The 20,698-nt window shown below is 35.7% G+C and overlaps 2 protein-coding genes across 2 annotated transcripts; both read left to right on the top strand.

Annotated features, from left to right (window-relative positions):
• The first annotated feature begins 325 nt into the window (after nucleotides 1-325).
• On the top strand, nucleotides 326-16,757 carry LOC141915463 (serine-protein kinase ATM-like). Its single transcript, XM_074807007.1, has 57 exons — nucleotides 326-397; nucleotides 476-595; nucleotides 671-800; nucleotides 1,131-1,295; nucleotides 1,382-1,550; nucleotides 1,737-1,899; nucleotides 2,085-2,189; nucleotides 2,280-2,341; nucleotides 2,441-2,501; nucleotides 2,576-2,733; nucleotides 2,948-3,055; nucleotides 3,140-3,271; nucleotides 3,353-4,010; nucleotides 4,084-4,203; nucleotides 4,282-4,497; nucleotides 4,574-4,721; nucleotides 4,985-5,184; nucleotides 5,397-5,641; nucleotides 5,820-6,035; nucleotides 6,120-6,237; nucleotides 6,355-6,522; nucleotides 6,594-6,754; nucleotides 6,834-7,080; nucleotides 7,322-7,425; nucleotides 7,499-7,625; nucleotides 7,857-8,062; nucleotides 8,328-8,424; nucleotides 8,515-8,592; nucleotides 8,676-8,831; nucleotides 9,008-9,143; nucleotides 9,222-9,483; nucleotides 9,570-9,717; nucleotides 9,831-10,025; nucleotides 10,206-10,374; nucleotides 10,454-10,550; nucleotides 10,643-10,798; nucleotides 10,888-11,067; nucleotides 11,146-11,248; nucleotides 11,318-11,466; nucleotides 11,538-11,639; nucleotides 11,725-11,844; nucleotides 12,026-12,236; nucleotides 12,314-12,466; nucleotides 12,650-12,772; nucleotides 12,865-13,061; nucleotides 13,177-13,492; nucleotides 13,899-14,015; nucleotides 14,092-14,233; nucleotides 14,309-14,391; nucleotides 14,472-14,612; nucleotides 14,840-14,956; nucleotides 15,154-15,300; nucleotides 15,386-15,554; nucleotides 15,736-15,822; nucleotides 15,901-16,015; nucleotides 16,113-16,300; nucleotides 16,451-16,757. The coding sequence occupies exons 1-57, from the start codon at nucleotides 326-328 to the stop codon at nucleotides 16,624-16,626; spliced, it is 9,009 nt and encodes a 3,002-aa protein (XP_074663108.1). The 3' UTR covers nucleotides 16,627-16,757.
• A 171-nt stretch (nucleotides 16,758-16,928) lies between these two features.
• Nucleotides 16,929-20,274, top strand: LOC141909077 (histone acetyltransferase KAT5-like). The gene is made up of 13 exons (XM_074799431.1): nucleotides 16,929-16,959; nucleotides 17,061-17,118; nucleotides 17,401-17,469; nucleotides 17,568-17,707; nucleotides 17,788-17,862; nucleotides 17,980-18,036; nucleotides 18,237-18,380; nucleotides 18,642-18,725; nucleotides 18,803-18,892; nucleotides 18,987-19,127; nucleotides 19,230-19,323; nucleotides 19,568-19,730; nucleotides 20,031-20,274. The coding sequence occupies exons 1-13, from the start codon at nucleotides 16,945-16,947 to the stop codon at nucleotides 20,245-20,247; spliced, it is 1,347 nt and encodes a 448-aa protein (XP_074655532.1). The 5' UTR covers nucleotides 16,929-16,944; the 3' UTR covers nucleotides 20,248-20,274.
• Nucleotides 20,275-20,698: the final 424 nt, after the last annotated feature.

The raw sequence follows: 20,698 nt of genomic DNA, 5'->3' as shown, positions 1-20,698 counted from the left end.
CACAAGTGAGGGTGTAACCGATCTGAACTGCTAATCAAACACCGGTGCAATAAGGCAGCATATTGAGTTATATATAGAGTATTAAAGTCTTCTTGTTCAGCATAGATTCAAATTAGTTGATTAGATTTTCAAGATAAAAAGTACATTCCAATCAATAACCTGATGGAATAATTGATGTACACTGGTAGAAAAGTTCATACAGCAAACTGACTAGTTTACCTATAAAGTATTATCCCCTCTTGTTTTATTTACTCAACATCTGGTAAACACAGCTCCTCTACAAATCTTCTCAATAAAAATTTCAGAAATAATTAAATGATAAGTGATGTCTGCAGATTTGAGTGAAGTGTTGACCTGTCTCAAAGGAACTGAATCTGATAAATCAACTCAAAGAGATGTTAGTATCAACCTTTCTCCATCGGTCTTCAAATTCACTGAAGCATACTTATAAATCGCCTCATTTTCTGATTTTCAGAAAAACATCAAACGACTTGAAATATTGCTAGAAAAGAAATGCATCCAAGAAAGTTTAGATAGGAATTCAAAACGAGGAAGAGATGATAGAACTTCAATTACCTGGGAAACTGTTTTCAAGGTGAAAATAATCATAATTTTTCTAACGAAAATTTGATGATGTATTCTTTTTTGAGTATTTGTTTTATTTCTGTAGGGAATCAGAAATGCTGTCAATCGAGAAATTGAAATCATTCAGAAGTCGAAAACTTCTGAAAACACGAAGGAAAAGAAAATAGCAGTGATGGGTAGCTTAATGAAACTAACAATTCGAACTGCGGATGCCAGTAAGATTGTCCTAAATACATTTCACTAATTTTTACCAAGGACTATGAAAAAACTGGTCCCTTACAGAAATCAATCATGCGATAAATAATGGGTCATAGCATCATAGAAATAGAAAAGAAGTCAAAGATTTGCTTGAAATTCTGGTTTATCATTTCTGAATTGAATCTAACTCTAAGAGTTTGACAATATTTATTTTATAGATATTTATATGCAGACATTATGATTTGACGTTGTATATGTGGCCTTATGTATGAATAGGCAAATGTGGCTGTAGACCTTTAATAGGCTTCTCACATCCCAAATGAGTGAATATTGACTACATTTTTCAGGAGGACCGAATCTGAATGGTCAAGATGTAGTTCAACATATTATAACAATTCTGAATGGTGGATCAATATCAGCTCTGTTAGGAAATGTTTACAATAATCTATTGTTTCAAAACATTCTCAACGTAAATCGATACATTACTGATCTGAAACCTACAACATGGATGAGTAAGTTAAACTTGAAATTTCTAAAAGACGTTGAATTTTAAATTTGAATTTTGCAAATACTTGTATTTTCATTCTATAACTGACAGGTCTATTTCAAACATACTGGTCGATGTTATTGAAACCAACAGAGTTGAATCGCGGTCATATCGCTCAAATCATTTCAATGATCATTCAACAAGCTCAGACACAGATCTCTTTACCATCCCAGGAATTATTCAAAAACTTCAAGCGTGTTTTTGAAGACATCACATTCAGGTATTAAACTGCATAATGAGATTAAACTTCAGGAACTAGTTCTACAGTTCTCAGATATTTTACTCTTGAATTAAAAACATCGAAATGAACTAAATCTAACTCTATTGTCAAACTTGAAAACTTAACCTGAAGGATATTCTGATTTACATCAAAACGAACTCAAGTTTTATGTTTTCATAATTTCAGGGAAGAAAAAAGTGTGTTTTTGATTGAGAATTTATTGAATGCGTTGAAGAGATTTTGTTTGAGTGTAGGACATTCACAGCGGATACAACTGTGTCATTTGGGTGAAGCTGTGCATCATACTACTCTGTATATATGGTCTATGAGACCTACTGAATCAATGAAGGTAAAATCATCAGGGCTACAAAGAATTTACACTGTAAAGGGGCATTAGTGAAGAGTAACCTCAAACCTGCTGATAACGCCCTGAGTGGTGCTCAGTGGGTTGAGAGAGAAAAGAAACCCCCAAACCTGCTGATAATGCCCTCAGTGGGATGAAAATAAATGCTAGTTCATTTTACAATTTGATAGGAATTATTGACTGAGTTTTGGTGCATACAAATGGCAGCTCATCATCCATGCGGGGCAGTAACTGAAGAAGATGGTTCTTACTGCGGTGATACTAAACTCTGGAAGGTATTCATCATATTCACTGATATAGAATCATATCACCTATTGTAAAATCTGTAAAAATCTTTGATAATGTTTTAATTGTTTTTTTTAAAGAGTCATTTGTATAAACTCTATGATGCCCTCTACACAGACCTTAAAAAAACCAAATTTACCGGGTATGTGTGAGTCTTGTGACATTAATCTGTGGTTTAGTGCTGGGCCCAGTTTCATGAGATCTGGATTCAATTGTTTAATGTTTCCTGTGATTATTTCAGACAAAAAGTGACAGTTCTGAAAGCAGCTCACATTGAATTGATCGCTAATGTTTGTCATCAGGTTTGTGTTTCTTGCAGATGCAGACTCAGATCTAATTAAAGTGGATTTTGTTATTAATTGTTTATTATTTCCAGTTGTTTACGGATGAAAGTGGAGTTTTAGAAGTCACTCAGTTATTTCAATCCGAAGAATTCCCGGTACCTGGCGCAAAGAAGCGTAGATTAGAGACGGGATGGGAAGTGTTGTTAACTCTACTGGATAAACACGCTCAACGCATTCATATCATTCCATGGTTTGTGTCATGAGCTATAAGCACTTTTCTCATAAATGTATCTATAGTATTCTGGCTGCCAGCATTATATAGAATGCCGCTGAAATCATCTGTTAATGAACAATTTGTTAATTTTATAAGTGCTTTGCCTGATAATTCGAGCATGATAGAATGTCTTTTTGCCTTAAGATGTCTTACCAGTCTTATTTCTCAGCATCTCCTCTCATTATTATAGGGTGCAAATATGGATTCAAATTTGTCAGAAATATCCGGCAGATCTTCCCACAGATGTTATAGAAAAACTTTTGTCAATTTTACATTCCCTGTTGAACCAAGGAAAAAGGTAAAGAGCCCTCTACGGATACACATGATTGAAGCAAGATTTGTGATGACTCTTTGAGTGATGGTAAATGTATGTTTATTTCAGGGCAAATCTGACGGAATGGTATTTGAAATTTGCCGAAGTTGTTGCTAATAAATGGCCTGATATGCAACATGACACTTTACCAGAGAAAAAAGTGCAAGAAATGTGGATGAGACTTTCTGATGTTTTATTGAGGTAATAATATGGATCTTTATTTTCGTTCGTATGAGATGATAAGTAATATTTGTTGAGATGATATTTTTGTTATTTTCACAGGTTGATCAGTGTTCAACACGCTCCTGATAATTGTTTCATCGTTTTGAATAGTATAATCAAACATAAACTCATTTCCGCCGCAAAAACCGAGTTCTGGATGACGTTCAAACACAGCACGAACTTAACTCATCAATCTTTAGAATATATCAACTCGTTGATTCATAAATTCAGTATCATCACCTCTTGTCAAACTCCTGGATCCTCAGAGCGTTACTCAATTCGACACAAGCTTCTAGAATATCTAATTCCGCTTCTCAATTTTGACGAAGATGAAGACGATTTTGAAGAAAATGAAATGATTTCCGTTCCAGTATTTCATACGGATTCCATTCCTCTGAGACTTCTAGCTAATACAGTGATATCTCTTTTACTGAGAGATTCATCCAATTTACAGCAAGTATCAGAATGTGATCAGTCAAACGCGTCTGATTCGAGTTCTCTGCAAGAAATTGCTACGATGGAAATTCTATTTCAAAAATGCAGCTTCGCGACAACAAGTGTTGAACGGAATCGTGAACTAACAACAAACGAAACAAAGTCGTCGAACACTGTTGCTATGAGACAGAGATGTATAAATTTGTTGGAACGGAAACTGGAAGAGCGTGTTTTGAAAAATGCGCGATTGATTCTGAATGAAAAGTTCAAGAAAAATCCACAGGTATTGATTTAAACTTCAGTAAATTTCTGTGTGTTCTCTGACTATTTCTATATGAATCGCTCATCTATTTCAGACGTTAGTTGAAGTTTTGAAACATACAGAATTTCTGTTTCATCTGATAAGTTGTTTCTTGAAAAATGGAATTTTCACGATTCAAGAGATTTCTCAGTCAGGATATTTTGATGTGCTAAAGGTAGAATATTATCGTCATTCTGGACTCAATTTCTCAATGGAAATTAATATCTATTTAAGTCCTCATTGTTTATTTCAGGCACTGATGAAGTGTTTCTGTTCAGAGCTGTTGGCGTTGCTGAATCAAAAACAAGACGCGCAAATAAATAGTCTCCTGATGTCTCAGATTCTGTCACTGTTTGAGATTCCTTTCAAATCTCAACTCAAAGAACCGGAGAAAGATTTCCTCTCAAAAATACTGGCGACATTCACAGATAAACAGATAATGCAGTGTTTCTGCAGCCAGGTGATCAAAGTAAGCAGAGATTGCGCTTTAAAACACTTCATTCAGATTGAAGACAAACGATTAAAAATACTTTTCATGATTTCAGGTTGCATCAAATCATGAGAAAACTCCAGTTCAATATGATAGGTTTGATTTGAAGGCTAGAGGAGGACACGATGTTGAACCTGATGATTTTCTAAGCGATAGTTCTTCTCCAACTGCTGGGTTGAATTCTCAAAAATTTTCAGAAAATGGTTCGTAAATCTGTAAATTTCCTCAGTTCTGGACCCAGTTACACAGTTGTGAATTTACATTTGACTCTAAGCTTAAACATTGTTATGAACTGAATTGAACACTAGAGTTATACTTAACTGAGAACTGTGGAAACTGGGTCCTGATCCCGATTTCGAGACAACCGATTTACCCCTGAGAATGAGAAAATATCAAGCATGTGAGTCTGATAGCAGGTTCTATGGCAGTCCCTACTACTAACATTTCATCATAAAATCTTTTACAGCACGTTTTGGTTTGTATGATGTGAGGAGATTAAACTCAGTTGAGAAGGAATGTATTGAGAAATGTCAGCTGGTTGTTATGTGGAGCAGTTTAGTCGGTGGAAAAATTTTCACAAATGCTGCCAGTGACGTCATTGATAAACTGTTTGATCTGTTGGACACCGAGAGATTTGATTGTATCAATCCTTTCCATTTACAACTTGTAAGTCGGATCTTCAGTTGTCTCTGGGATAAATCAAACTTGAAACTATGGAACTGGCTGGATAGTTGTAGGTTAAGATTCAATTCTAGAGTTAAAGCATTGGGAATGAAAAAATTTCAATTCTAGGGTCAAACTAAACTGCGAAACCCAGATGTCTAGCCATGAATGTTTAAATTAATCATGAATTCAAACCCAAAAATCATATTTTTCAGTTTTCCTGTATAGCTAATAGTCTGCTAGAATGCTGCCCAGTTTTGACGGGTGACGATTTAGGAATCATTCTCGAAACGATGCGTCTTATTCTAAAAAAGAATCGTCACAATGTCTCAGTCTGCTGTGAATCGATGCAGCTTCTTCTGCTCGTGATTCCTCAACTCAATAAACCTCGCGATGATGAGGATAAAAACGCGTTGAAAGCCGCTCAAGATTTAGCGATATTTCTGGTCAATTTACTGAGGTAAAATATAGAATCAATCAATGTCTTCTACAGTAGACTCAAATGACGATGATAACAGTGAGTAGTCTGAATTGGAGAACACAAATTTTAGATATCTAGTTCAAGGCATGCAATAATATGAGGCAGATTCTATTGTACTTATTTCTTGAATTGCTTATGAATGTTTGATTTATAACAGAGACATCCATAAAACAACAAACTGCTGCGAGTCTTTGAAAATACTCATTCAGAGGTGCACGGCGATGTTACTTCAACTCGACCCAGAAGGGGAGTGGACTTGCAGAACCAGCCATGCTTCTGATGCTTCAATTCCACTGTGGAAGAAAACAGTGGAAGCTCTACCGGAAAATTACCATCAAGTTTGTGTGTTTGTAGCATCAGAAGTGATTCCAATGTAAATCTACAATTGGTCTGACATTTTTTTTGGTTTTATTTAAGCCTTTTATGAATGTAGTTTTGTGAATTTAACTAATTTTAGGTTGTTTACGAAAACTGGTAAGGGATCATGCGTTCATAGCTCAATACATCATCCACGGAATCGACAGGAACTTATATTCAGAACAGTTCAACAATCAATTCAAGAAATTCTCTCTAAGGTATGTTAAACACTTACAATTGATCATCTTTTTCCTCAAACCGTGAACCAAGTTTCACAGTTGTGAGTTCGATTTTACTCTGAAAGTGGCAGAATTAATCCCTCTTTGCATTTCTAGGAAGAATCTGATGCTGTAAAAGAAGACGAAATACTGAATTCAAAAGTCACAGTTTTGTTGACTTTAGCTTCGATCATTAAAAACAGTATCATATGTCGAAACAAGGCTTTATTTCATCTGCTGAAAATCATCCATTGTAATGGATTTGATGCAATTCTTGTTAAAAAGGTATTTCATATTTCGTTACCATACTGAACTATTCAACTTTTTATTCACTAAAATCTTTGATACAACAACAGGTTCTACTGAAAATTGCGAAAGAACTCGATTACAACGATCAGGAGCAATTCCTCAAACAACACCTAGCGTCTATACTACAACAGTGGCTCGATGCAAAATACAACATCACTCAAATACCGTGGGTTCTTTTCAACCAGAATTCAGAAGTCGAATTCTACATGTAAGTAACAATCAATATTTATATAGCGTGTGCTCCATTCAATTGATTATACGTAACATGTGCATGTCTATGATTATAGGGCTTATAAACATGTAGTCGTACCTGCGCTAGTGATGAAAGAGGACATGGAAGCAATTAAACACATAGCTCACTGTTTGAATACAACTGACAATGAATTACTGATCGAATGGCTTCCAAAAATTGTCGTTCACATCTTACCGTGGTTTGCGGTGAATCAGTTTAAACTGGATTATAAAACAGATTGGGGTTCAGTGGAATCCGCTTCAACTGCGTACAGCGCAGTTCAGTCTATAGTCGGTTTAAAGGTAAATATCCTAGAAATCAATAGAATTCTGGAGTTCCCTATCCTAAGTAGAGTAGAATCAAACCTTGTCTGAGTTCAACTCCTACTTTCAATGAGGTTAGCACTTTGGATGCAACGCTCAAGATGGTTTCTAATTCTGGTCGCTTGAGTTGAAATCTACCTCAAATGCAGCCTTATCCTTCAGGAAGACTTCAATACTCTTTCTGGCTTTCTGGCCATAAAACTGCCTCTTCGTATTTCAGGCGATTGAGAATTCTATTGCTAACCACATAGATGAAATAGTTGTTGATGTATTGATGACTTTACAACCAAACGTAGATGATACAGATGTACCAATAAATGTCCAGTAAGTTTCACTTTATCGCTGATCCTGTATTTCTTGTAATAGTAATGTTTATATCGTAGATTCAAATTTCTAGGATAATTTTACCCGAACCAAATCCACCGCAATTCTCAGCTGAAATAGTGCGAGCTACAATGGAATTCCTTACTCAAGGGCATCAGGCGAGAGTGAATTCACTGGTTCATCTCTTAGCTAAAAGTCAGGTCAGTTACAACCTATTAGATTCAGGAAATAATCCTTAGAATTTTAACACTTTTTTGTAGACAAACCATTTGAGTCTGTAATGGAAGCTTGACATTGTATTGAAATGAATTGGCAAATAAAAATTTCATATTCTTATTGCGGAACTTCTGTACAATATCAATTACTTTATCACATTTCCAAGTGATTTTCAGTGAATTAAGTGTAATTGATTTGTAATTTTTGTCTTTCAGGATGGAATTGAAAATGTGTTATTATCGCTGCATATTCACATAGTAAAATGTGCTCATATATCGGAGAAGTATCGTATATTATTGATGTATGGATTATTTATGAGTTTATTATTGAATGAAACCGTGTCTAATCTCAGTGGAAGCTGGTGTTTCATCATGCGTGATGTCATCTTTACTCTCATCTCAATTATCACCGATACTCATAGGTAAATACCGTTACAGTTCCATCTACCCCGGTACATTTTTTCGGGGTTCAGATTTGTCTAAATTGGAAATGAGCTTATTTTGATTCGAGCCTAAGCCACAACTCTTCAACCAGTGAAACAGTTAACGCTTAAAATGATTGTCAAATATGAAGAAACCAAAATAAAGACTTGGATTATCACTCTTTCATAAAACTGGACCATACTCATCGGAAATTTGAATGTGAATTCTATGTTATTTTATGATTTCGATTATTTTACTCGATAGGAAAGATCTGAAATGTATATTTGCGACTGCTGTATTAGATAAAGCTTGTGATTTGTTACGTGCTGTTTGTGAAGCTGGCGTAAAGAACTCATCTGAGGTACTGAACCCAGTTCAACATTTCAAGTAGCCCTTGCTTCAAAAAGTACTATACTATTAATCAGGACTATGAATTCATCAATATTTCCAGGATTTCGGTGAAATTATGCCCAGTGTTGTGAACTGTCTCATGCCTTTAGTGCAGAAAAAATCCGTTGTATATCAAAAGGTAAAATATGTGGATCCATTCACATTAAAATCATCCATCAAAACTAGAAATGAAAAAAACTATTGTTGGCATTTTATTTTTAGAGTTTGGATTTGTTGAAGTTTCTAGTGATTGAGAATGAAACGATTCTATCGGAACCTGTCGCTGTATTGTATCCATTTCATGATTGTAAAGAATTTGATGAATTGCGTAGAATTCACAGAGAACATCAACATCCAATGGCTTCTTCATTAGAACAGGTTAGTTCAGTGTTCCGGGAGTTCAAACTGTTCGGACCTTTCTGTTTTATGATTTGGTCAGATACATACGCGGGTATCCGTACACAGAATGGTGCCAGTGCTTTGACCATCGATTATAACCCTTGCTCCATATTCAGTTCTTTTCAATAAATGAATGGATATTTTTCATTTTGTAGCTCGCACACAACATACTAATGTCAAAATGTTACCACGACGACCTGGCTGATGGACTGGATCATTGTCTTGTTTTACTATATAAAGAACTTGCTGGTGATAAACAGAATATAACTAGACTAACAAACAGATGTTCCAGTAAGAATCATACATGAATATTGTTTACAATTCTTATTTCAATATTTGTGATTAATTAAATTCTGATTTGTTTAACAGCAGGAGGCAGTAATGACCTTATTGAACTCGTGTCTGTTTTGGTGCATCTGACGAACTCTAAATCAGAGTCAATTCGACTGAATGCTGTACAGTGTCTCGGTGAAATAGGACCCGTGAATCTAACGGCAACGTCGTTCAATATATCAACACGCGTCGCGAACCCTCACCTCGACGTCGCTCTGAAAGTTTACGCTGATAATTACGAGTTAAAACGAAATATAGAAATATTTCATACTCTCAATGATTATTTGATTCATTCCTGGTGAGTTAGTTCATCATTGCAGTTAAATCAATGATTGAGTTTTGAAGTAGAAAGTTCTGAAGATTGTAACATTGTCTTTTCTTCAGTATTGAAACAGTTACAGCTTCATCTCGAGTATTGAAGGAACTGTTAGCAATTCCTCACATAAACAATCAGTTTGTATCCGAATATGAGAGTCATTTATCGGATCATCTGTTTATGTTCTTACATCCATTCCGGGCAAATAAGAAAAAGGTTCGTTTCACTTATTCTTACCCAGTTCCACAGCTATGAGTTAAAATCAGTTCATTTCCAAGTGTAGGAGTATTAACTCAGGTGTGAATTGGGTTTCATTCATCTGATTTTAGATGACTAAACAGAAGAATACTGTCGGTAAGAATTTGAAGAGTAACGGACTGCAGAGTATTAGTAAGGAAACGTTGTGGATGCCTTCATTCAGCAGTCATGAAGAATGGATTATGAATCTTGTATGCGCTCTTATCGATAGTGGGTTGATTAAGGATGAGGTATTGCAGCTATTAAAACCTGTCTGTCAGGTCCAGGTAACTATCACGACTTTCAGCGTGAGAACTAGTTTATGTGGATCATAGATAAATCATCTCCCTTCTAGTTGGTTTCTGTAGACTGCCTAAATCCACAATTATGAAGACGGATACAGTTTTGAAAATAGTTCATAGAATTGAGTTTAAATGTCACTAATCTCTTCTCCCTTCTTATTTCAGGTCTCATTCTGTCAAATGTTGCTTCCGTATTTAATTCATGATCTTCTGCTTCAAGACATCGATGAATATAAAGATGTTTTATCGCAATGTATGAATTCATTCTTCTCGAAACATTGTGGATTTGTGGAGCAGGCATGCAGCAGAGCAACCACTCCTTGTGTTGACACAGGTATTAATAACCTCAGCATGCAGTCAGTGTATTAAGTTGTGATTTCGATGATAATATTCTTAATTTCATAATTTTGAAGGCTTGGATGAAAAATCAATCTGTAAGAACCAGAAATCAGTAGAGATTCTGCTCAATGTAGTTCAGTATTTACGAATGCAAGATATTCCTAAGCGAGGGTAAGATTCTGATATTCTATAATAAAATCCTCAAAAACCTCCTCATCATTAGTGTAATTTAAACTTTTTGAGATGATTTATTTGAAACACAGGCGACAAGCAACATCTGTTTGGCAGAATAATTTCTGGCTCGATTTGGATTATCTGTTAATAGCGAAGGCAGCAAAAACATGTGGAAAACATTTCTCAACTGTTTTGTATGCTGAAATTTGGTGCACTGTCCAAAGGTATTTGTCGAGCTGGACCCAGTTTTACAGTACTGAGTTCCAGAATTTGAGAAATTGGAATCAAACTAATTTTGACTCAAGTGAAACTTAACTCAATGAACATTTTTTAGGAATTTATCTGAAAACAGTCAAGCTTCAAGTTCAAACAGTCAAACCTCCGAGTTGAGTTCCCTTTGTGAAGATTATCAAACTGAACTGCAGTCTCTACTAGTAGAAGCGTATCGCAGTATCGGTGATCCAGACGGTGTTTACTGTTTCTGCTCGGGACGTTTAGTTAACTCATTCTCCAGGTACACATTGAAATCATAAACTTAAAACTCCTGCAAAAATGACAACATTATATACTAAAGATTGAGATTTTCGCTCAGAATTCAGACCTATGAACAAGAGAACCAATGGCATAAAGCGGTCACTGCTTATGATATGGAAATGGATACACCAAGAATGTCTGTACAAGTTGGATTACTTCATGTAAGTTCGTTTATCATAGAATTTATAAACTCAACTTTAAGGAAGCTATATTTGTAACATTATTTGTAGGCTTTACAAACTTTCGGAACCGGACACATCTTGAATACATATTTAGAAGGTCTGTATCGACAAGGGCTGTCAGAAACTCAAGAAATACAGGAATTCCAATATGAAATTGCTTGGAAAACTGCGAACTGGGACCTTCCTTCTCCTACAAGGTAAGTCGATATCATATTCTATGTTGTTGATTGATACCCATTTGATGAAATATTTTGTTTACTATTTATAGATTAGAAGTTGATTGTCCGTATAATCAAGCTGTTTATAGCAGTTTTTGTGGTTTAAGGGATAAAGATGAGATTTTGCATACAACCGCTCTTCAGATAGCCAGGTACTCTACACACACACACACTATAGACACTGTATTCGTGATACTGAATCATATTATGTTTAATTCTATTCTGTTTATTTAAAAGGTCTCAAATTGTCAGTGAATTGAGTAGTTGTAGTACTGAAAGTGTTCGTAATATTTCACATGTATTGAGCAAGTTACAATGTTTAAATCATATTGAAGACATCAGTAATGTTGTATTCAGGTTAGTTTTACATTCCAATTATGTATGAGTAGGTCCATAAGTACAAACACATTAAAGCAATGCTTAAAATTGCATACACGGAGGTTGAAAACTTGTTACATTTTGAACACTTCCAAGTACATCATGAATGGCTGGCCTCTTTCTTAGAAATATTGTTTTCAATTCTTGGTTTCATTTGCAGACGAGAGATCTTCAGCAAAGTTCAGAATAAATGGAATGACCAGATGTCGTACCTGCAGGATGATTTTGAGTTACATGATTCTGTAATGCTCTGTCAAAGTTCGCTGTTAAGTTTACTTCACGACGTCAGAAAAGATCACACAGTTTACGAGGCTTTGACTTCTCATTTACTACGACAAGTTCGAATTGCCAGGAAATCCGGGCATCATCAGGTAAAAACTCTGAGAATTAGAAGTGAAAAAAAGGGCAGAATTTGTAGAATACTCAGGTGGTATAATTTGATTGACAGGTGGCCGCACAAGCTTTACATCAATTGAAACAATTGGAACAACCAGAAATAAGCTGGGAGGTGAAGATTGAGGAAGCTAAAGTTTACTGGTCTCAAGGCGAACAAAACGTCGCTAAATCGTTACTTCATTCAGCACTGAACTTATTGAAACAGGTTATGTATAGTAAAGTTGATGTGTTCCATACTGGACCCAGTTCCACAATTCAGTTTGACTCTACAGTTGTTTCTAATGTTTTTGATTTATATTCAAATTCTAAATAAGAATTATGAAACTTGGTCCCTGTATGTTGTGCATTGAGCTGCAAGTTTTTGAATGTGTCTAGTTATGTTTTACAGGCAGTTGTTTCTGATAGTAGTTTAGCTAACACACATGCCGATGCTCTTGTTATCTATGGTAATTGGTTGGCCGAGTCACACTCTGAAAGCCCAAACACTGTTATGGAAAAATATCTCGAGAAGGTACAAAAATGAATTTTGAAAAAACCCCGAGATCCAGGAGCCTCCTCAGTTTATATTTTACTCCTGAACTGATTGTATGAATTTGTTTATAGGCCGTATCAATTCTGTCCGCTGATGGTCAGTTAAGTGATCGCGCTATGAATGCATTCCTGTCTCTAGGGCGTTACGCAGATGTGCAATATCAGAATATAGTCAACTATATGAAATCAAGTACATATGAAGCTAAGCGAGCTATGATAGAAGAGTCAAAAGCTCATCTGAAAAAACTTTCCGATATGAAAGATCAAAGGTAACTGAGAGAATTTATGATAACGATTAAACTAGTATCAATCCTCGGCCTGGACAACATTCTTCCTCTTTCTGATCGTTAAGACTTCAATTTACAGACATTTGGTATTTTTCAGTCGTTATGCCAAAATTCTGCAGAAACAAAGTGTATTAGACGCTCAAGAAATGAAATCACTTCTCGTTGATAAAGAGAAATTCCTCATACGCGCTGTACAGAACTATCTACGATGCTTGCAACACGGAGATAAAAATGATCTAAGAGTTTTTCGTTTGGTTTCATTGTGGTTCGACAATCCGAGTCAGAACGATGTTACCACGGCGATGAAAACTGCGGCAGACACAATTCAAAGTCACAAGTTTTTACCGTTGATGTATCAGTTAGCGGCTCGTATGAGTCAAAATATGGACGATTGTCAAACTATTCTTCAGAAGGTATTTTCCCCTATCATTAAACTAAAGATGTTCTATCATCCGGACCCCCAGAGCCTTCATGACCTGAGGGTTAGATCCATAGTGTTAACGTAAATGAAAATGAACTATATTTACCCAGGGTTTGATCTTAACTCAGAAATGTTGAACTGGGTTGATTCAGGATTCAGTTCTAATGTTTTGGATCACAATTTGACAGTCCTGAGTCATATAGCTCCCTGAGTTGAATGTTGAGTTCAGTGTTGCCCTACAACTCTAGATATTGTGCCTGGGTCTGGAAAAAGTTCAAACTTGTCTTGTCCTCATTGAAAACATTAAGTAACCAATAGCTTGTTAAACCAGAAATTTAAGTTTTGACTTTTTTCGTGGTTATAAATGTCTTTTGATGATTATAATTTCTCTATCACAGATAATTAAACAGACAGCTATCAGTCATCCTCATCATACTCTGTACGTTATCATAGCTCTCGCTCATGCCAAAAAAGATGCTGAATTTCTGAAAGAAAGTGCACCCTCGGAGAAAGAGGTATATCATAGATTATCCCTGGTTTTTGTGTGTTCAGTGATATCTGTTGCTTGTGTAACGTGATTTTGTTTTGTAGGATCGAGTTCTTGCTGCTCAGAAAATGGTTACAGAACTTCGTCAGTCTCGGTGCGCGCATATACTTTCTGACATTGAAAAACTATGTTTGGCTTATATAGAACTTGCTAATATTAACGTTAAAAAGTACAGCAAACAAAAAAGTAAGTCTTCGAGTCTACGTTGAATCATAACAGAATAAATTGATAGAAAACTGAGGATATTGAATATATTTTCAGGCCCTATTAATTTACCTGCGAATATCTTATTGCGGCAGCTCAAAGAATTGACAAATGTAGCAGTACCAACGAAGGAGTTAGCTGTAAGTTTTACAAGTGTCTAGTTTTTCGCTTTTACTCAGGAATCTGATGGAATTGTAAGAGTGTTTGTTATGATTTTCAGATTGATCCGACATGTCAGTATGAGAACATAGTCTATGTGACTGGATTTCATACTCAATTCAATCTCGCTGGAGGAATAAATCTACCTAAGATAATCACATGTATCGGGTCCGATGGTAAAAACTGCAAACAATTAGTCAAGGTTTGTGTAAAACTCCATGGTGTAACGAGAAATTGTTGTGTTTAGGCCTTATATACTGTAAGGACTGACCTTATCATTGGTGTTAAGCTTTGTAAACTGAGATAAGCGCTGATACAAGTATCATGTGGTTTGTGAAATTCTCTGTTGATGAATCTAAGCTACAAACCAGATACTGATAGATTAAAGGTTTTTGGTATTCGAGTAAATGGTTGTGTGAATGTTTTTAGGGAAAAGATGATTTACGTCAAGATGCAGTAATGCAACAAGTGTTTGGAATGGTGAACACCTTACTACACAAAGAACCAGAAACTAGAAAACGAAATCTATTGATTCGAACTTATAAGGTAAAAGATGATAGATTTATTCCTAGGTGCAGTAGCCGAGTGATCACTTGTTAATCCAGTAGTGGCCCCCCTTTCTTCATAAAAGAGTGAAAGAAACCTCAAATCTACTGATAATAACCTGAATGGCTCTCGGACAAAACTTTCATTAATCTCCTGAAACTCATCTATTGTGTTATGGATTTATGAATGTTTTGAAGGTAATTCCGATGTCTCAGAGATGTGGTATTTTAGAATGGTGCGAAGGAACGATTCCGATGGGTAATTATCTGATCGGTAATTCTGGTGCTCATATCCGTTACGAGCCGAAAGATTGGACATCGGATAAATGTAGAAATACTATGACGGTTAGTTTTCACAAATATGTAGAAATTTCGGTCATTCATCAGTAGTTCCGAGTATTCTCAATATTGTTTGTACTGGTAATTACAGGCGGCTCATTCTGTCAAAGGTTTCGATGGAATTCTCGAAGCATATTTAGAAGTGTGTAAACATTTCAAACCAGTTTTCCGTCATTTCTTCCTGGAGAAATTTCCAGATCCAGCTCATTGGTATGAAAAACGTTTAGCGTATACCAGATCTGTAGCTACAAACTCTATAGGTAAGCAAGGATCTAATTCCATAGTTCTTCTTCACTTATATTTGATACAAGGGTTGAAGAAAAAGAACTGGATGCCTGAATTATAGTTAAATTGATATCTTTATTATTTCAATAAGATTCGAAAGTAGAATTTCGGATCAAAAGTCCTCCAACAATCATGTATATTTCTATTGTATTTTAGTTGGATATATTCTGGGTTTGGGCGACAGACATATGCAGAACATCCTCGTAGATTGTAATACTGCTGAACTGGTTCACATTGATCTAGGTATTTAGACAATAACTACTGGTAATGATGAAATATTGAACGAATATTAATGATATTTTTCATATTATTCAATTTAAGGAGTTGCATTTGAACAAGGAAAGATTCTTCCCACTCCGGAGACGGTGCCATTCCGTTTGACGAGAGATATAGTAGATGGGATGGGTGTTGCTGGTCCTGAAGGGGTATTTAGAAGGTAAGTCAATCTTTCTGCCGAAACATCCCGAGGACCCCAGACCCCCGCTTCAATTTGTGACTTGGTCCTGAACTAAGCGACTGTTTTCCGTTTTTAGGTGCTGTGAAAAGACAATGCTTGTTATGCACCAGAACAAAGAAGCATTGTTAACAATAGTGGAAGTTTTGCTGTATGATCCAATCTATACATGGACTATATCTCCGCATAAAGCGGTCCAGTTACAATGTCAGAAAGAACAAGTGGATGATACAACTTTGAATACGACCAGAGATCTTCTTGATGTTGCTGATACGACTAAACCAAAAAGTAAGTCTACGTATGAACATTATTGCAGCAATTATGAGACCTTCAAAGACAAAACAATCGTAAAAACAGTACATGCAATTGAAGCTCATGAATTTGTATTTCTTCTAAATAACTTTTTAGCAATTGGAAATCAAGACGTGAATAAGATGTCTGAACGCGTTTTATTGAGGTTGCAACAGAAACTGCAAGGAATTGAGGAAGGAATTCAACTCAGTATTGAAGGCCAAGTGAACTTGCTAATACAAGAATCTATGGATGTGAAAAATCTGTGTAGATTGTTTCCAGGATGGCAGGCGTACTTGTAATAAAACAGGAGATTTTGAAATAAATCTCTAAAACTCAATGCAAACAAATTTCTAGAATAAAATGTCTGAACAGTGTTCATAATTAATACTCTCTGAGAGTGCATTTCTTATTGTTACATCTTTATAATTGAATAAACTATCATTTATACATTTATTATTTTGTCTTGTTTTACTCAATTCGTTCATATATTGATCGCTTCTCGGAAATTGATGGACATTGATTTGAATATGAATTTAAGTGCCAGCTGCCCGGCGCAGCCCGCAGAGTGGGAACCAGAATCCGCCACTGGCAAGCGAGTGTGTGGAGAATCAATAACAATGGCGGATATAAAAGTGAGAAATATCGTGTTTAAATGTTCCATTCTCAGGTTTTATACGCCCGAATATCTCTGAAAATCTTAATTAAAATATCCTTTTATTAATTTATGTTACAGTTGGAAATAGTCGAAGGGTGTAGGATGCCTGTACGGTTCATAAATAGCGACGAATGGCGTAAGTTTTATAATGAAGGTGGCAGCACCGGACGGTAAAAATATTTCATCTACCAATTTCGAAAGATAAAAGTATCCCCGTATCTTACGTATTATTAGTGATCTATAACAAAATCGCTGATCACCTATATGACCACCCCTTACCCCAGAGACAATTAACTTTATCAATCAATCAACCTAATCCCCAATGAATAGATGAGAAACATGTGTGTTAACCCGAGGCCGAATTGAATCTTTGTCAATTTGTTGTCAATAAACTTTTCGTTTCTTCTTGTTTTTTTAGATTTAGCTGAAGTTTTAAGTAAGAAAGAAATAGACGGGAAAAATGTCTACTATATACATTACATCGACTGTAAGTTATTGAATTCCACAATCGGAATAAAACAACTGAATATTTTCACTTACTAATGTTAATAAAAGTTTTGAATAAATGTAAATATGATATTTCAGTTAATAAACGTTTGGATGAGTGGGTTCTGGAAACGCGCATGGATTTACAAAGACTTGAAATGCCTCGAAAAGATAAAACACCGATAAAGGATAATAAATCACAGAATGGATCTAGACCTTGTTCTCCTGAGAGAGAAATGGTAAAACTAAAATTCAGTTTCACTGAATCTGCTGTTTTTAAAGGGACTTTCTTAATGATTTTTGTTATTATCGCTTTTAGAATGGATCTTCGTTATTGAAACAACAAACTTCACAGAAAGGTGCTAATTTTAGAAAAAGGAAGGCAAATGAAGAGGTATATAGATTGAATCAACGTCGGCCTATATAAATCAAAATTTTCCTAAATATCTGAATTCTGAAATTTCAAAATTTAGGAAAATTTATTTGTGATTTAATTCTTTTATTTCATCAGGATGGACAATTGAGTCGTTCGGGGACCCCAAATCCTATCAAACAAGAATCTGAATCTGTAAGTTCACTTTTAATACTTTTCTGGATTCAGTTCCCCAGTTGTTGAATTATATTTGACTCTAGCTACAGTTAGTGCATTGGAAATGAACTAACATTAACTTAAACACAAACCATTTGCTCTAGAACTTGGCTCCGTGGTCTTAAAGTCGATGAAACGCTATTTTAATTCTCTCTTTCGGTTTCTGCGTTTTACTGTAGAATGATGAAATTCCGAAGATACCTCGACAAACCGGAAGTATGGTGGCTCACAATGATGATATCGTAACTCGTATGAAGAATGTAGAGTTAATAGAAATCGGGAAACACCGTATAAAACCATGGTATTTCTCACCTTATCCTCAGGTAATAAAACCATAACTTCTAATTTAGGGGCCCTACGTCGACTCCTTTATTCCTTAAAAGTACAGTGAAAATGAACCTTCCTCAAAATCTGATTTATCTTCTTTGAAATTCCTTATATCCAGAGCTGACTGATATGTGGGGTTCATTAAGTACCACCCATCATTACTAGGCTACTTAAGCCTCCTTTGCCCCCTCCCTAAGGATGCGTTAGGCCATTTCAAACTAATTGGAAAGGTTTACTAATTTGTCAAACATTTTCAGGAATTAACTAAAGCCACGTGTGTATTTATCTGTGAATTCTGTTTGAAGTATATGAAGAGTCATAAATGTTTGGAACGGCATTTGGTAAGAAATGATTTACAGTCACTCTTCATTGAGATATTCGTTTATAGATGAATAATTTCTGTATGATTTCGTTGCAGTCTAAATGTTTACATCGACATCCACCGGGAAATGAAATATATCGTAAATCAAACATATCATTCTTTGAAATTGATGGCAGGAAAAACAAAGTAAGTTGTCGAGAACTGCGTGAAAATGTAAAATGGAAGAAGTAATAGTAATTTGCTGTTAGATGATGAAATGTTTCTAATGTTTTGTTTGCAGACCTACGCACAGAATCTCTGTTTACTCGCAAAGTTATTCCTCGATCATAAAACGTTATATTACGACACAGATCCATTCCTGTTTTATGTGATGTGTGAATGTGACGCAAAAGGTTACCACATCGTCGGTTACTTCTCTAAAGTAAGTTCACACTGACTCTACTACCCGAATTCAAATCTCGTCTAACTTTGGTCTACCTTTCCCCTCAAATAACTCGAATTCATGAATTTGATTTTGTTCCAGGAAAAAGAGTCAACTGAAGATTATAACGTTGCTTGTATTTTAACATTACCTCCTTATCAGCGAAAAGGATACGGAAAACTATTAATAGAATTTAGTAAGTGCAAACAGTCTGGGGTAGGCCCTGGAAAACCCTGACAGTATTTTCCTGCGCCCATTTATACCTAACCACGGTTAGCACTAACAGGCTTTTCCTGCGCTTGCCCCTGATTATTATCTATACACATAATCTGAGACTTGTATGTGAAATTTGATCTGATGCCAGTTTTCAAGTTCAACGTAGTTTCATTGAAATGAATTACAAGCGATTCACCGAGGTGTTGCATTTCTATATCGTTTAGGTTATGAACTGTCAAAGTTCGAAGGTAAAACTGGATCTCCCGAGAAACCTCTATCGGATCTTGGTTTATTGTCGTATCGTAGTTACTGGTCTCAGACTATACTCGACATCTTAATGAAAATGAAAGAAAATGAAAATGGTGAACGACCTTGTATTACGATCATGTAAGTAAATCAATGATCTGTTGAATGGTGGTCTGAATACCAGTCGTTCTTACCGGTTCCCTACGAAAATTAACCTTATATGAGCACTTTCACACCTAGACTTTGTGGAACGACGGCTAGGTACTAGAGTAGTTGAATAGATGATTGAAATCATTAAGTTAGCAGCTGAACTTTACCCACAAGGGCTGAATTTAACATTCTTGAGTTTTACTCAGAAGTCAGTTATATCATAGAATTCAAATAAAATTTGATTTGAGTTCTATGGTTATATAGTCACAGTGAATCTGTTTTCTCTTTCAGCGAGATTTCTGAAATGACCAGTATTAAAAAGGAAGATGTTATTTCCACGTTACAACATCTGAATCTGATAAACTATTATAAAGGACAATATATCCTGACTTTATCCAAAGAAGCAATTGAATCTCACGCGAAGGCGATGTCTAAACGTAAAGTGTTCATTGATCCGAAATGTTTACATTGGCAGCCGAAAGATTGGAGTAAACGAGGTAAATGGTGACGATATAAATAGTGGCAATGATGTATGTTTATTGTGAATAAAGTGTAAATATTTAAATTATAACCGTTATTTATTTGTTTTTGCGGTACAATTAACATGAAAAAAAAAGTTCCTGCGGTACGGCGGATTATATGGGATTCGAACGTGATCCGCTAACGAGGCGAGTCAATTCCAGACTGGTGGCAATTTAGTCTACTCGGCAAACGTGTCGTCCGCCGGATTGTCGGGACTCGAAACCGATCGATCGACGCCGACCCTGGCAATCAGGTGTGTCGTGGCACAGCACCGACACAAACTAATCACTGAAAAGGCCAGCCCATTGAAATCATTGAATTCCTGCTAATACAATCACTGTACCAACTCAATTAATGATTTTAATTTTTAGAATTTATACTTATGCAAAAATTTGTAATAAATCTTATGCGACTTCAAATGAAATATCAAATAATAT

This window comes from Tubulanus polymorphus, chromosome 1 (assembly GCF_964204645.1).
Source record: "Tubulanus polymorphus chromosome 1, tnTubPoly1.2, whole genome shotgun sequence".
Classification (NCBI taxonomy): domain Eukaryota; kingdom Metazoa; phylum Nemertea; class Palaeonemertea; order Tubulaniformes; family Tubulanidae; genus Tubulanus; species Tubulanus polymorphus.
This window is presented reverse-complemented; position numbering and strand designations above follow the sequence as displayed.

Excerpts from the sequence above, each read along its gene's own strand:
- LOC141909077 (XM_074799431.1), top strand. Across the intron at positions 17,119-17,400 it reads CATAAATAGCGACGAATGGC|ATTTAGCTGAAGTTTTAAGT; the intron begins GTAAGTTTTATA and ends TTGTTTTTTTAG. Across the intron at positions 17,470-17,567 it reads CTATATACATTACATCGACT|TTAATAAACGTTTGGATGAG; the intron begins GTAAGTTATTGA and ends ATGATATTTCAG.
- LOC141915463 (XM_074807007.1), top strand. The coding sequence starts at position 326 with ATGTCTGCAGATTTGAGTGAAGTGTTGACCTGTCTCAAAGGAACTGAA. Across the intron at positions 4,011-4,083 it reads AGTTCAAGAAAAATCCACAG|ACGTTAGTTGAAGTTTTGAA; the intron begins GTATTGATTTAA and ends CATCTATTTCAG. Across the intron at positions 8,593-8,675 it reads AATCCGTTGTATATCAAAAG|AGTTTGGATTTGTTGAAGTT; the intron begins GTAAAATATGTG and ends TTTTATTTTTAG.